The 13,859-nt window shown below is 46.7% G+C and overlaps 5 protein-coding genes across 5 annotated transcripts; 1 reads left to right on the top strand and 4 right to left on the bottom strand.

The window, feature by feature from the left end:
- Positions 1-19: 19 nt before the first annotated feature.
- On the bottom strand, positions 20-2,488 carry GL50803_006377 (uncharacterized protein; the record flags this gene model as incomplete). The annotated part of the gene is made up of 1 exon (XM_001709396.1): positions 20-2,488. One exon carries the CDS (start codon positions 2,486-2,488, stop codon positions 20-22), a length of 2,469 nt encoding a protein of 822 aa, XP_001709448.1.
- Positions 2,489-2,555: 67 nt separating this feature from the next.
- Positions 2,556-3,950, bottom strand: GL50803_006284 (Ankyrin repeat protein 2; the record flags this gene model as incomplete). The annotated part of the gene is made up of 1 exon (XM_001709397.1): positions 2,556-3,950. One exon carries the CDS (start codon positions 3,948-3,950, stop codon positions 2,556-2,558), a length of 1,395 nt encoding a protein of 464 aa, XP_001709449.1.
- A 175-nt stretch (positions 3,951-4,125) lies between these two features.
- Positions 4,126-5,556, top strand: GL50803_006283 (Helicase; the record flags this gene model as incomplete). The annotated part of the gene is made up of 1 exon (XM_001709398.1): positions 4,126-5,556. One exon carries the CDS (start codon positions 4,126-4,128, stop codon positions 5,554-5,556), a length of 1,431 nt encoding a protein of 476 aa, XP_001709450.1.
- Positions 5,557-5,660: 104 nt separating this feature from the next.
- On the bottom strand, positions 5,661-9,395 carry GL50803_0016339 (Glucoamylase S1/S2; the record flags this gene model as incomplete). Its single annotated transcript, XM_001709399.1, has 1 exon — positions 5,661-9,395. One exon carries the CDS (start codon positions 9,393-9,395, stop codon positions 5,661-5,663), a length of 3,735 nt encoding a protein of 1,244 aa, XP_001709451.1.
- Positions 9,396-9,444: 49 nt separating this feature from the next.
- On the bottom strand, positions 9,445-12,243 carry GL50803_0014158 (Ankyrin repeat protein 1; the record flags this gene model as incomplete). The annotated part of the gene is made up of 1 exon (XM_001709400.1): positions 9,445-12,243. The coding sequence occupies one exon, from the start codon at positions 12,241-12,243 to the stop codon at positions 9,445-9,447; it is 2,799 nt and encodes a 932-aa protein (XP_001709452.1).
- Between the last annotated feature and the right edge of the window lie 1,616 nt (positions 12,244-13,859).

Raw genomic sequence — 13,859 nt, 5'->3', positions numbered from 1 at the left:
CGCGTCTAAACTATTAGCACTAATGTCGAGCAAAAGCTTCCTTGATCTTTAGTTTGATCTCAGTAAGCTTGGCCATGAAGTCCTCCTCGGCGCGACGCTTAAGAGATCGCAGCTCCTTGTTGCGCTCCTCCTCATAGTGCTTCTTGGCTTCGTGCATCTTAGCCTCGTGGGTGCTGCGTAGTCTTTGTATCTCTACGTGGAGAGCTTGAACCTTTTCAAGGTTCTCCTTCTTAAGGTTAACCATCTGGTTTTCGTATTGAATGCGGAGCTTCTGAAGTGCAGCTTCATCTACAGACTTCCCACCTCCTTTACCCTTATCGTCTCCAGCCTTGAGGTCATCAAGAAGTCGCTGCAGCTTCTTGTTAGCCTCGCGCTCCGTCTCTAATGACTTCTTCTGGTTTCCGAGCTCCTGCTCAGTAGAGATGAGCTTTTCTTCGAGTGCCTTATTGCGATCCAAGTACTCTTTGACCAAGGAGTCTGTGTCTCCTCCGTGCTCCACCTGAGCAGATAGCGCCGTGATCTCATTGTCTCTACGCCTGGACATGGTGATGAGATCCTGGATTTCCTTATCAATGTCGTTCAGCAGCTCGTCACGTTGTGTTCCTAGACCCGATGTAATCTGTGACAAAGATGCAGGATTCATTTCGCTAAATGTATTATCCGCGTGGTCGCGGCCTTCATACGTTTGAGGGATTCCAAGCTTCTTCTGCAAATCGGCTATTTCTTCACAGAGACGCTTGTTCTCCAACTCTACCGCCTTCATGTTCTCTGCGCTAACAGTTATAAGCTTGTCTTTTGCATCAAGTTGTGCTTGCAGATCTGCTACTATGAGGTCATTATTCGAGCCAGTACTGGTGGGTGCCGCAGTCGCATACACCACCGGTTTAGCAGGTGGCTTAGACTTTATCGAGTCTTCAATAGTCACGCTATCCTTATCATCATCGTCTTGATCTTCAACGAACGTGCCATCTCCCTCAAAAACAGGGATGTCCTCTGTTTCATCGACAAGAGTACAGTTATCGAAACGCTCCAACTTGACTACGAGGGATCCACCACTTTCTGTAACAAGCTCAAAGGTCTCTGCACGCGAAGAGTTGTCAGCAGTGAACAAGAAGTTAGGGTCGACCTTCAAATGGTGGGCCATAAACATAGCACGTTGCCCACCGACCAAGTCCATAGTGTTGTACCCACGATGATTGAGGCATTTGGTGTACTGCACATGTCCCACAAAGGAAATGGCTGCCAAAACGGTACCTGGGGAGCATTGAAAGCGTTCTGGAAGTATCATAATAGCGGCTGTGAGGGCTTCACGAAGGTAGAGATACTTGTAAAGGACCTTCACTGATGCGCATGGAGTCGAGAACAGCACATACTCTGCAGCAGTGCTCGGCTTAAAGTGGTCGCTGGTCAGAACATTTTCAGGGGCGTAAAGAAGAGAATTGTAGTCGGCTTGGAAGGCTGTGAGCTTGGAATACTCACCATGACCGTCAGAAGGTTGAGCTGAGCTTCTTGGAGTGGCTTTGGGAACCTTCGCTGGCTTCTCCTTGCCAGACGTTTTGGGCATAAACCTTTGAGAGTCGTCATTGAAGTATCCTTTCCCCGAGTGGACATACTGCGCCATGAAAACTTTCTCCGCTATAGCGGGAGACTCCAAATCAAACTTCTTTTGCACAGAGTCAAGATCGTATGGATTATAAGTCGTTCGGAAATTTTCTTTCCAAAACTTATCTTCGTCCCTAAATATGGGGACAACAAAGGTATGAACCATCTCGCAGCGCCCCTCTGGGTAGATATGCGATGCGTTGTCAACCCAGCTCGTGTAAGTCAGAATAACACAAGTAAGATCGTCAGTCTTTATGATATAGTTTTTGAGGGCAGACATCCTCTCCGTGTAAGAGGTGCACTTGCTACGAGTCTTGTGCAATTCCCTAAATTCCGTTAGATACAGCTTGGGAGAAAAATCGATCTCTCCGGCCAAATTGAACGTTAGGGACACGGGGACTGGTTGCTTTGATGGATTTTTGTCGGTAATGTGCTTACCTATATCTACAATGCCTCCGTTCTTAAGCCCAAGAGCTGTGAAGGTCACAGACTTTACCTCTGATATAAGGTCTTTGAAATATTGTTCGTATGGCACAATCAGATTGGAGATCTCATTGTTGCAGACTATCAAGGGAGTGAAGAAAGTAAAAGGGAGGCCGTACCTACAAGTCTCAGTGACAACCCCTGCAATCTGAGCATCCACCTCGGACTTGAGGTATGTATTGTAGGTGTAATAGTTGAACTCGTTAAGTCTACCGTGCCACTCTTTGTCATTGACAGTGGAGACGGCAATCATATTCTTTCCGCGCTTGGATGGAGTCAGTTGCACAGTAGACACGGATCCCATGGCACTCTTTTTCTTGGAGTCTTTAAGCACATAGAGCATGGATATACCCTGTGTGACGTTCTGTGATCCCCGCACATAGCGTGGCAACAGAGGAAACATTTTTAATTTTGCAGCAAGACAGCCCCAACACGCACGTTACTCGTTTGACCTGCAATACATAAAATGGTTATTCACATCTATGCAGAGAGAGAACAATAGAATCTTTAACAATCGACTTGCAAATTACACATTTGCCTCTCAACTGTTCATTTTGCTCGTGGCACTTGCTGCACATGGCCATGTGCCGGCATGGAAGATGGATGACTGACGCAAAACAATCTAGGCAAACGCTACATACGGTGTGTAAGTGTGCCTCTAGGACGGTATCTAACAGCTCATCATAGCTACGCAAAAGGTCGTTAATGGTAATGGGTGCGCTATCTATGTAATAGTTGAGCAAGAGCTCGATCAACGCATAGATGGAGAAGTCCAGTATAGCAGGCTCAACGGTCGTATCGAAATGGACCACATCACTAAGCTTTACGACAATGACATGTAGCCAACGTTTTATCAGGTTTGCAATCTTGTAGTGTGAGCTAAGAAAGACAAGGTCAATCAACAGCGTCCTTCTGCTGAATAGCTGTTTGTAGGGGTTAAGCCTGGAGATTACATCTAGTTCTGAGACGAGATAGGGGTAGAACGTGACCTTGTAATTTTCTATGCAGTAGTTTAGAGCACAGTACCCACGCCTATCCAAGATTCCTATCTCACTCCTTGCTAACACCTCAAGAGCTGTGCCATTTCCACGCAAGCAAGCGTGCATAAGCGCAGTCATCCCGTCCTTGTCTTGGATTCCGGCCTCTAACTGAGCAAGATACACTAAGATCTCAGTGTTACTCTCGATGTTGCACCTTATTGCCAACATCAATGCAGTCATCCCATTTTGATCTTTCATTCTTGCTTCCTGTGGAGCTAACGCTTGTACAATTGTGTAGCTTTCTGGACCTTCCAGTGTAGCGGCAATCATGAGTGCAGTTCTCCCCAAGCTATTCTGTCGGCCCACCTCCTTTTCCTTGCAGTGTGTTAGCAGATATTCGACAGCAGCATGTCTCCTCTTCGAGGTTGCGTGCATAAGAGCCGTCATCCCATCTTGGTCCTGCATGCCGGCTTCAAGATCAGCTAGGCATGAAATCGTTTCCACGTGGCCCCATAGTGCAGCAAACATAAGCGCTGTCCATCCCATGTTATCTGTAAGACCTGCTTCTACATGAATAAGTAGCTTAAGCAAATGGGGAGGGCACCCCAGAGACGACAGATGCATGAGGGCTGTCTGTCTACCCGAGCCACGGATTCCTGCCTCCAATGGTGCTAAGATGGAAACAGCATCATAGTTCCCTGAACAAGCGGCTATAATGAGTGCAGTGTCTCCTTTCTCATCAAGATACCCGCTCTCCTTTTCTGCTAGAAAACGAACGGTGTCAATGCGGCCCTCTCTGACAGCATACATGAGTGCAGTAGGCTCCGTGGTTTTTGCCCTACTAGAGCTAGATTTGTGAGCAGATGCAGCGCAACGTCCTTGCATAGAAGATACGACTCAAATCAAAGGGGCGCGAATCTTGATTGGAGGTTCAGTAGCACAAAACCTCAATGCCTATCCCGTGGTCCTAAAATTCAACAGCCCTGAAGTCTTAAATGCCAAGATTTTCTGCAGAGATAAATATTTAATAAAAAATAGAAACACGCGTGAACATTAAAAAATGGCTGACAAACAGGAGGACACAGCACTTCTGCCTGTTGATGATAAGATTGACTTGTTCGATGACACTATGAGTTGGGAGAAGCTGTCTGTGCCAGAGTCTATTATGGAGTTACTGCACGCATCTGGCTTTCATATGCCCACTAAGACACAGGTGGCCGCTATCAAGCCAATCCTGTGCGATCGTAAGCGCTCCGGGCTCCTTGAGGCCCCCACTGGCACCGGGAAGACGATATCGTTTCTCACCGTTGCCATGTCGCATATCACACCAGATAAAAGTCTTCCACAGGCCGTCATAATTGCTCCCACGAAAATTTTGTGTCGTCAAATATATGGAGTCGCTGAGAATCTTGCCAAGGGGTCGAATATCCGTGTCAGCCTTTGTTTTGCTAAAGACGAACTGAATGAAGGCGAATTGAATCCCACTGCACATATCGTTATCGGGACAATTCACTCTCTTTTAAATAATTTCAGCGGAAAGATAGTAGTGAAAGGGAAGACACGAATAGCAGAACGGGCAACCTTTGACTGTACCGCAATTAATACAATAATTATTGATGAGGCCGATTACTTCATTGAAAACAAGCATGAGATATCGAAGTTTATTGAGATTGCTCCAAAGAAGACCAGGCGATATCTCTACTCAGCTACTATGCCTAGTGAGGTCGTTGATACGATGGTTAAGGAGTGGCTAGATGTTGACAACCCGTATTTTGTGGAGCGCGTGAACATATACCTAGGAAATTCTGTCCAGTTTTCTCTCTGTTGTACCGAGGCAGATAAGACTGTTGCCCTGGACAAAGTAATTAACTTGGAAATCTATAAAAAAGGTGCGCAATCCATTATCTTTTGCAAAACACGCAAATTTGTTGATGAGTGCTACCGAGTGATGAAAAACGCTGGCTATAGTTGCTCTAGATACCACTCAGACATGAGCAAGGAAGCAAAGATGGCAGAATTTGAAAAGTTCAGAAAGCGCGAAACCAATTGCTTGATCACTACCGATGGCTTGGCTCGAGGAATAGATGTCGCTACTATAAGGCTGGTGGTCAACTATAACCCACCTGTCAAGTGGGTCAATAACGGGGATGAAGTGGCAGACCCTACCCTTTACACTCATCGCATTGGACGTGGTGGTAGGTTTGGAAAGGCAACTGTTTCCATCACACTATATGAGAAAGACACAGAGGAAGTGTATATGAACAAAATAATTGAGCATATAGACGAAAAGTACGCTACCCAGAAAAGGACAGAGCACGTCATCACGTCGCTAGACTCTGTTGACGAGATCAAAGAAAAAGTGGAGTCGATTGTTAGAAAAGTTGACGACGAGATCAGCAGGGAAATTGATGAGCAGAATAAAAAAACGGAAAAGCGCAATGAAGATGGAAGGGCAGAAAGACGTGATGATGTGGAAGGCCTGGAATTGTAGCTGTTTTGTCTTCTCTGCGCGGAGGTTAATTGGTTGCCATTTCGGGCACACTACCTTAATTCTATAGGCTTGGATGAATACGGCAGCAATCATCACTGGGTTGGCTAGAATGGAAACATTGGGCTTGTAGAATGCTCGTTGCTGTTGAAGTTTGACAGGCCGAGGTCATATTTAATGTCTGCAAAGGGATTATGTGCTGGATAGCCCAAGTCACTGGTACTTATCTGGGGACTGAACTCATAGAACTCGTTCTGGGCAGTAAACCTGGAGGTTGAATAGCGGTTTTGATTTGATTCTGACAGCGCATCTAGAAGCCCTGGTTGAGATGCAGATACCTGAGGCAGAAATGCATATGGCTCCACCTGTGCTTGGTAGGGATAACTGAAATTCAGCTCTGGGTGGCCAACTTCCTGCTCTCCTGCTGATTGTTTCTTGTATGTCGTCACTGCAGATATGCTTCCCGAGGTTGACGGGTCGCTCTTCGAAGACTGAACGGCAAGCATTGGGTTTTCTCGATTTGTCGGGTAGGGGATTGGAGCGGACGCACTCATAGACGGTTCTGTGGCCAAGTCTTGAGTTGGCGGCTGGAGCTGAACAGCAGTTGAGCCCATTGCGTGATCAGGCTGCTTTTGCTGCTGTGTTCCAAAATGAGTGCTTGTCTCATTACCACTACGAGAGCTAGACGCTTCTGGATCTACTGCGCTGGTGGAGGCAGACGGCAAGTTTTGAACTGCTGTGACAATAGATGCGGACTCCCGTACATCCAGATTTTCTCCTTTAGTTGTGGCTATTGGAACAGATGACTGATCGTAGAGAACAGCAATCTCAGTTGACGTAGAGTTAGAAGGGGGTTGAGCTGAGGGTTGGCGATGAATAAGTTGTGAAACTGCCGTCATAACGGGAATGTCGGTAGACTTAGACGTTTCTGATGTCAAGGGCCCAAGTGGAGCACTCCCTGAAGAAATATCAAAGCTACTGGGCTTGCTTGTGGTTCGTGTGGCAAAGCTATTCTGAGCCTCTACTATTGGGGTAACGGTAGCCAAAGATGCTTTTCGGATAACCTCTGCCGGTGTGTACTGCGATTGATCGAACGTAATTGGTGTAAACGGTCGATTAATTGCAGCGATTTGCGCCACTATGTTATCGCTTGTCCGGGATGTTGGCCTGCTAGAATATGGAAGCGAAGGTCGCTGTGTCGAGAACTGTGAGGGGTATTGACTCATTGATGCAGTCGCAGTGGCTGCAGAAAATATGGGGGGTTCGACATATGATGTACGGCTGCTTGGAAGCGAGCTGGCCATAGAGTTGCTCTTCTCTGAGCCAGAAGAAATGACATAGGGAGGTGCGTGTGGTCGAGTAGGCATTGCTGTTAAGTTCATAGCTCCGTTGCTACTGTTAAGGCTCAGGCTCTGTGCCAAAGAAGCTGTATCAACCAGAGGCTGAGGCTTCGGTGGCCGGGTATCTGTCATGCTCTTGGCTAGTGCCTTTTCCTGTAAAAATTTCCGGGCCACACGCAACGCCTCTCGCTTGGGGTCTGTGGAGCGAAGATCGTATTCTAAGGCAGCTAACGAGGAATGTGCAGTTGTATCAACAAGAAAAGGTTCTGCTTTTTGATTTCCAAGCATCTGAGAGGTGCTCAGTATGCGAGAAGTCTTAAGCGCCTTATCGGCTTTGCTGACTGCACGTTCAAGGTCCTCTCTTGCTGCACTTTTACTACGCTTTTGAGGCTCTGCTGCGATTGCAGACATGGATAAGGCATTGCCACCATTATGAGGTGATGTGGTAACAGAGGGGTATTGTCTATATGGAAGGTCTGTGTATAAGGGGACTGGTGCCGGATTTGGAAGTATGTTGTTATTAATAAGCTCTTCCTGCTCTTTAATCAACTGGTTCCTTTCTAAAATAGATAGCTGACGGGACGCATCTGCTTTTGCCTTAAGTTCCTCCAGCTCTGCTTTCTGAGTAGTTAACTTGAGCATCTCTGTCTCCAGCTGAATATTACGCTCACGAAGATTGGCCTCCTTCTTTCTGAGCTCACTCTCTCTGGCAATAATATTGCGCTCCCTGGTGTGTAGTGATTCCATAAGTCTATTCAGCTCCTCTTCAAGATCTCTCGCTTTCGCCTCCCTAAGGTTAGCTGATGTTAACGCAGTGTTGGCTTCTATCTTTGCCCTTTCTGCTTCTTCCATAGCTCTTTTGGCTTCTGCTGTAAGGTCGCTGACTTTTTGAATAGACTCATTGTACCTATCTTCTGCGCGCTTCGCACGCTCCTCGGCGAGGTTGATTGCTGCATTTAGGGCCAGGACATTCGGATCATTCACGTGCACCTGCTTATAATGCTGTGCCTTAACAGCCAATGAGGAAACTTCTGATTGTATCCCACTCATTTGAAGCTCCAATCGTTTAATTGTATCAAGTATCTTACCCTCCTTACAAGAATCATCTGCAAACTTGCTTTGAAGCTTAGTTGCGATGGACTCCTCCAAACGGCGCATGTTATGTTCTATTCCGTGAAGTGCTGGAGTCGGGTCTACAAGGCTTGATGCAGATTCTTTGGTCTGATCAAGTGCATTTTGAATCAGTGATTGAATATCCGATGCCTGCAAACTGTTGGAATGTCCCTGTTGTGTCTCCTTCGGTAGATGCTTTATAATTTCAGAAGTCAGAGCAGATGTGAGCTGGGTCATATCCGGGCCAACAGTGAGACCCTTAAGCTCGTGCAGGATAACGTTCATTTGGTCTTGAAGTCGCTTTAAGGTGTCGGAGTGAGTTGGAGACGTACTTCTGGATCGAGGAGGTAAAGGGGCTTGCTTAGACGCTGGAATGGCAGTAACGTGAGTTGTTGCCGGTGCTTGTATATGGCTAGATGCATCTGTTGTCAATGCACTGGTCTCGTCTGTAGTCGTCGTTAGCTCTGATTTAGGCGGAGAGTAATAGATTGGCTTTTGTGCAACTGTAAATGGATTTTCGGGGTTCTTTACCGGGACAGCCTCATCAGAAGTGTCCTCATAGAAGGGAAGAGAGGGCTGCCGCGCCTTAACGAACTGAGAACCTGTGACCTTTCCAATGACGCTCCCAGTACTCCTTACAGTTTTAGGCCACGCATCTGTCACTGCATCAGTGTGTGCTTGTGGAAGTTGCTTTAATGTTTCCTTTGGGGGACTATGCATAGAAGAACTCAGCTGCTCTGGCTCTGGATTGGGAGTTATAGCACGCGGCTCAGAGACGTCAGTCGATAAATGATTGGCTTCTGGCACAGTTAGAGCATTCGGTTCAAAATCATTTCCAAAGTCGTCTCCAAAATCGTCATCGAATTTATCAATAGATGTACCATTATGCTGCTCAGCAGTGGAAGGTAAGTGTGCAGAATTAGAAACAGTTACCTTCCCTGTCCCGTTTTTGACAGGAGAATCCTTTCTTGGCTCTACTTGCGTGATACCGGGGGATTTACGAGGACTATCTTCTTGATAAAAATCTCCCCACACGATATCATCTTCTTTTCCTGCCCCGAAAGAGGCTGTCTGCTGGGTGTCCTTCTGTGTTGAGGCTGGTTTTTCGTCCGACCCAAAATCAAACAGATCGCTAGCCCCAGCAAATGGGTCTTTTTCCTGTGCTTTTATCACCGGCTGTGATTTCTTCTGAGCCTCTTCCTTAGCAGGTACTGAACCTGGAGTATCTTCCAAAAAGTTGTCGATGTTAAAATTGTCTAAATTATACTCATCAATGGAATCTGGAGCTTTATCTCCATTCTTCTCGTCTCCACCGTTGCCTGCAGAACCACCCAAGCCATCGAGGCTCCCAAAGGAGAAGCCGTTTTGAAAATCAAACAGATCATCCATATTTTACTTTAGGATTAACTGGTTTGTAGAAGAAGTAGAGCAGTCCGTGTTAAGGCTCATTCTGATAGCGTGCAACAAGATCTTTCATCGCATCTGTTTGTGCATAAGCTTCTATGCTCGGACCATGTGCTCTGCGAATCTGCTTCTCGTGTGGAAAGAGGATCTCTGCTGCTTCAATATTTCCGGATTTAACTGCCAACATCAGGGCCGTAAAATCTGGGCCTTCCGGGTGAGAAGCGGTTGTTCTTAGTCCAGACTCTTTAGCTGCTAGCAGACGAATGCATGGCAGTGCATTTGCTTCAACGGCATACATAAGAGCCGTCTTCCCATTGGAGTCCTGCATTCTTCCTTGAGCTGGTAGCAACGAATAAACACGCACGAGATCGTTCTTTTCCGCGGCAGTCATTAGCTCTGTTTTGTTAGCAGTGGTCTGAGATCCAAATGCAGAGTATGTTCCTTCATACTCCTTTAAAATTTCTGCGACAACCATATTACGACTTAGAAGAGCATAGTACAATGCTGTATGACCCTCATGATCTTTTATTCCTGCCTCGTGCTCCCTTAAGATAAGGGCGACCTCTGGACTGTTTGCAATTGCAGCCTTCATAAGAGCCGTTTGGCCATACTTATCTTGCATGCGCTGCTCAAAGGGTACTAAAAGTTGGACTGCAGCAGAGAAGCCATTTGTGGCAGCCAACATCAACGCAGTGCAACGATCCCCGTCGGCTTTTCCTGCATCTTGCAGGTTACTCTTGCAGTCTGTGATACTCTTTCTAAGCACAGACTGCATCAGCGGCGTCTTACTAGGATCTGAAAGAAGACATTGATCTCGTCTCTCGCTAAGCGTCCTATGAAGGAGCTCATGGCGCCTCTCAGGGGAAATAACCTTTTCCTTGAAAATCTTACTGACAGGTCGATCATCTGTATGAGTGTTTCTTATCAGCTCTGCTTTTTCAGCTGATAGTTTGGTGTACTGTGAGCTTAATAGTCGCCCAGCCCCTTCTGCATCTTGTGTGTAGCGTGACTGTTGGAGGATACCTGCATAATTAGTCTCCAAGTTCTTCATAGATGCCTCAACCTCTGCCTTACGCTTCAAGCACTGGATTTGCTCACTTATCCCGGCAGTTTGGGCTAAGGCTGCTTGTGAGCGAGAGATGGATGCCTGTAGGTGTACGCCTACGCTGCTATTAGTTTCTATACCATAGATCTTACTGGCGACGCGCTCAATGGTACTAAGAATCTCACTCGCCTGTATTGTTCCCTTCACTGAAGCACAGCTATCACGAAGCTCTTTCAAGTTCTTTTGTAGTCGTGCACTCTTTGGTCTCCCTGTTGTCCTAATATCATCAATGGTTAAACTCTCTTTCAATAGATCCTGTTCATTCCTCTGTTCTTGATGTGCAGCGGAACCAAATGGAGAGTCTGCCTGTGGTAAGGGTAAACATGCAGGTTTATCAGTATGTTGTGGAATGGGTGAAATAGCGCCTTCTACTGTTTGTATGCTTATCCTATCCAAATCTCGCACTAATTCTTTGATTCGTTCATCAATAACAAAGAGCTCATGTTCTAAAGACCTTATTGTCTGATCAGACTTTTGTTCTAAGGTACTAGTCGAGCCTGCAAAATACTTATTATACTCGCACGTCTCCTTCAAGGATCGTGTAAGCCGTGTCCGCCGCGCAGTTAATCTATCTAGCTCCTGTTTGATTGCCTCCTCTTGCGACACATTTAGTGACTGCCTTGAATCCTGTGATTGCAAATATGATGACGCTAGCCCCTTTCTTTCTAAATTAAGAATTCTAGCAAGGGTCTGGGAAGAAGACTGGCTCAGAAGATAGCCTCCAGAGTGGGATTTACGTGTAGACTGTTGTTGCTCAAGCGGTTTAGTGTCTTTCTCGTTGTAATGAATATCCACACACGGTTTATCGAGTGCACAATCTGCTAGTTCAAGTATTTCATTTGTTCTGACAGTTGCAGTGAGTACGTCTTGTCTCAATTGTGTAATGTTATCGTTTATGTTATTGTCGTACTCATGGAGATTGAAAACTTCAGAGCTGCGCCTCAGTCGTGCACTTGGCACTCTCGATAGAGATGGCTTGGGTGACGTTGCTATTTTATTGATTTCAGACGCAAAAGAAATGAGATTCCGACTTGCAGTTGAGGTGGCAACAGTGGCAACAGCTGCTGCGGTGGCTGTGTTGATGAGCTTTGCGCTAGACGGGCGCTTTGAAAGGGCAGGGGCGGCGTGCATGTGGCTGGAAGTCTTAGTAGAGCATGCCATACGGTTGACACAAGCATGCTCCAACACACTTATTATTTCCCGGGACTGTCGCTTTCGCGCGAGGTGGAGTGCAATCTTGAGATCATCCGGAGAGTATCCATAGCTTTGCAAAAGTAAACCAACACAATCAACACTACCGGACAGGACCGCATAATCTAGCTCAGACGTACCAGAGGGGTCCCTGGCGATTTGGTATGCACTAAGTAATGCCCTTAATGCGTCAACAGAACCACACTCTGCGGCAACCATGAGGGCATTTCTACCATCAGGCGTGCATATGGCTTTCTCATAAGGAATTAGGGCTTTGCATATGCCTGAATAGTTCAAGGAAGCAGCTATCAATAGGGCCGTGCTGCCCTCATTGTTCAAGCATCCAGCTTCGTGTGGGGTTAATATATGTACCATTTGCAAATCATTTGCGCGAACGGCAAGGTGAAGCGCGGTATGACCTTCGCTATTGCACGATTTGGCCATACGAAGATTGGCAAGAATATACTCATAATCTTGGACAACTATGGACTGAAACCACTTTGCAAGAGCTGCCTCTGTGTGCCTTTCTGTTGACATATTCTCTTTAATTGAGTTTATGGGCTTTGTGTCAACAAGGAAATTAAGGAGTCCTGCCAAATTTTGAAATTGAGTAAGGTTATAACGGTGAGTATAATAGTCCTCTCTACCGGACTTTGGTTATCTTGATATGCAGCTAATAAGTGCATCTACTAGATCAAGGGATCAGAAATTTTGATTCATGAATTCAAACATGTACTCCATTTTACAGTGATAGTGCAGATAAAGGATCCACTAGACCTCACTATAATACTAATTCTAGGAGGTATAGCTAGCCAAGTACTGTAGGTGGTGAGCACACTCCTTCTTACCCTCTTTACTAATATATAAACAGATGCAGAAAAGATTGAAACGTTAGAAGACCTTGAACTTAAGTGGCTATCTTTGTGAACCTGCTCATCACTAGTTCCTATAAGCCTCGGTCAGCCCCACCACTATGGACTTTTAAGACTCTCACCTAGCTCTACTTCGAGTTCCTCACAACTCCGCTGTCGGGTTCTTGCTTTTGTAGGGGCGTTCCAGAAGAGGTGGCACCTTCTGGGACTTGACAATCCAGCTCTGGCGCTTGATCATCTGCTCCGATGAACATAACCCTGGTCTGTTGCTAACTGGATACTCTGCTTGCGGATACCAAGCCTGATATACGCAAAACAGCCATCAGTAGGGTGTAGAGAATCGGCTGTGCTAGCGGCTAAGCATTCCCTTCGCAGCAGAAAGTGACCGATACACTGGCCTCCGACGGGTACATTTGTGCATAGCGGATGATCGCCAGCAAACGTATATAGTACCACTTCACTGTGTTACAACCACATTAAAGATGTCTAATGGCCAGTCACAGGATCCATGCAGCTGGCAGTCTGAACCGTGGCTAGCATATACCGCATATCCATTTGAAGTGTCTGGACCCTAATAGATGGGTGAATCGGAAGTCAGCGTATTCACTTGCCACAGCTCCATAAAGTGCGCTGCCGGGTACCACGACTGCCCAGCAATCCATTACGGCCTATCAATATGTTGCCTACGTTGACTCTGAGCGTTTCTACAATGGCTGACAATGGCTCATCCACACTGATGGGTACAGATCATCCTATCTCCAAACGTAAGTCCAGGGCAATAGCCGCTGGAGCCAACTGCGGTGTAGGAGAGTGCTGGACATAATGCGCTAGCCTTGCGCTGCGCTTGTAGTCGGGATGTCCCATCCAGATTCTGCGGCATTGGAACAGTGCTAGAGGATGGCCTGAAGCTACCACGTGCACAGCTGACAGTCTGAGGATGTAGTTGTATCTGGCACATTAATCAGCATCTGCTGAAGGGGTATGCAGTAGACCCTCACGGCGAGGACGCTGAGCAGCAGATGCCTTGACTAGTTACACTACACCTTTCTCTGTGCATGTGGAAATAAGTATCAAAAGATACGCATTTGCGGAGGATCCTGCCATAGCCACTCACTGAGCAGGCTTACGAGTAGCAAGAGTAGTGGCCAGTGGACCGGAGACTCTGCTTATTGCGCACGAGCACTGTGGCCTGAGGTAGCTACATGAAGCCTAGCACTTGGCCGCCACTTCAAGCATGCTTTGGAACGGATACAAGCACACCAGACCAGCGAAGCCTGGGCT

The sequence above is a fragment of the Giardia intestinalis genome, chromosome 5 (assembly GCF_000002435.2).
Source record: "Giardia intestinalis strain WB C6 chromosome 5, whole genome shotgun sequence".
Lineage (NCBI taxonomy): Eukaryota > Fornicata > Diplomonadida > Hexamitidae > Giardia > Giardia duodenalis.
Note: the sequence above shows the minus strand (reverse complement) of the source record. Positions and strands in the feature narration are given on the sequence as shown.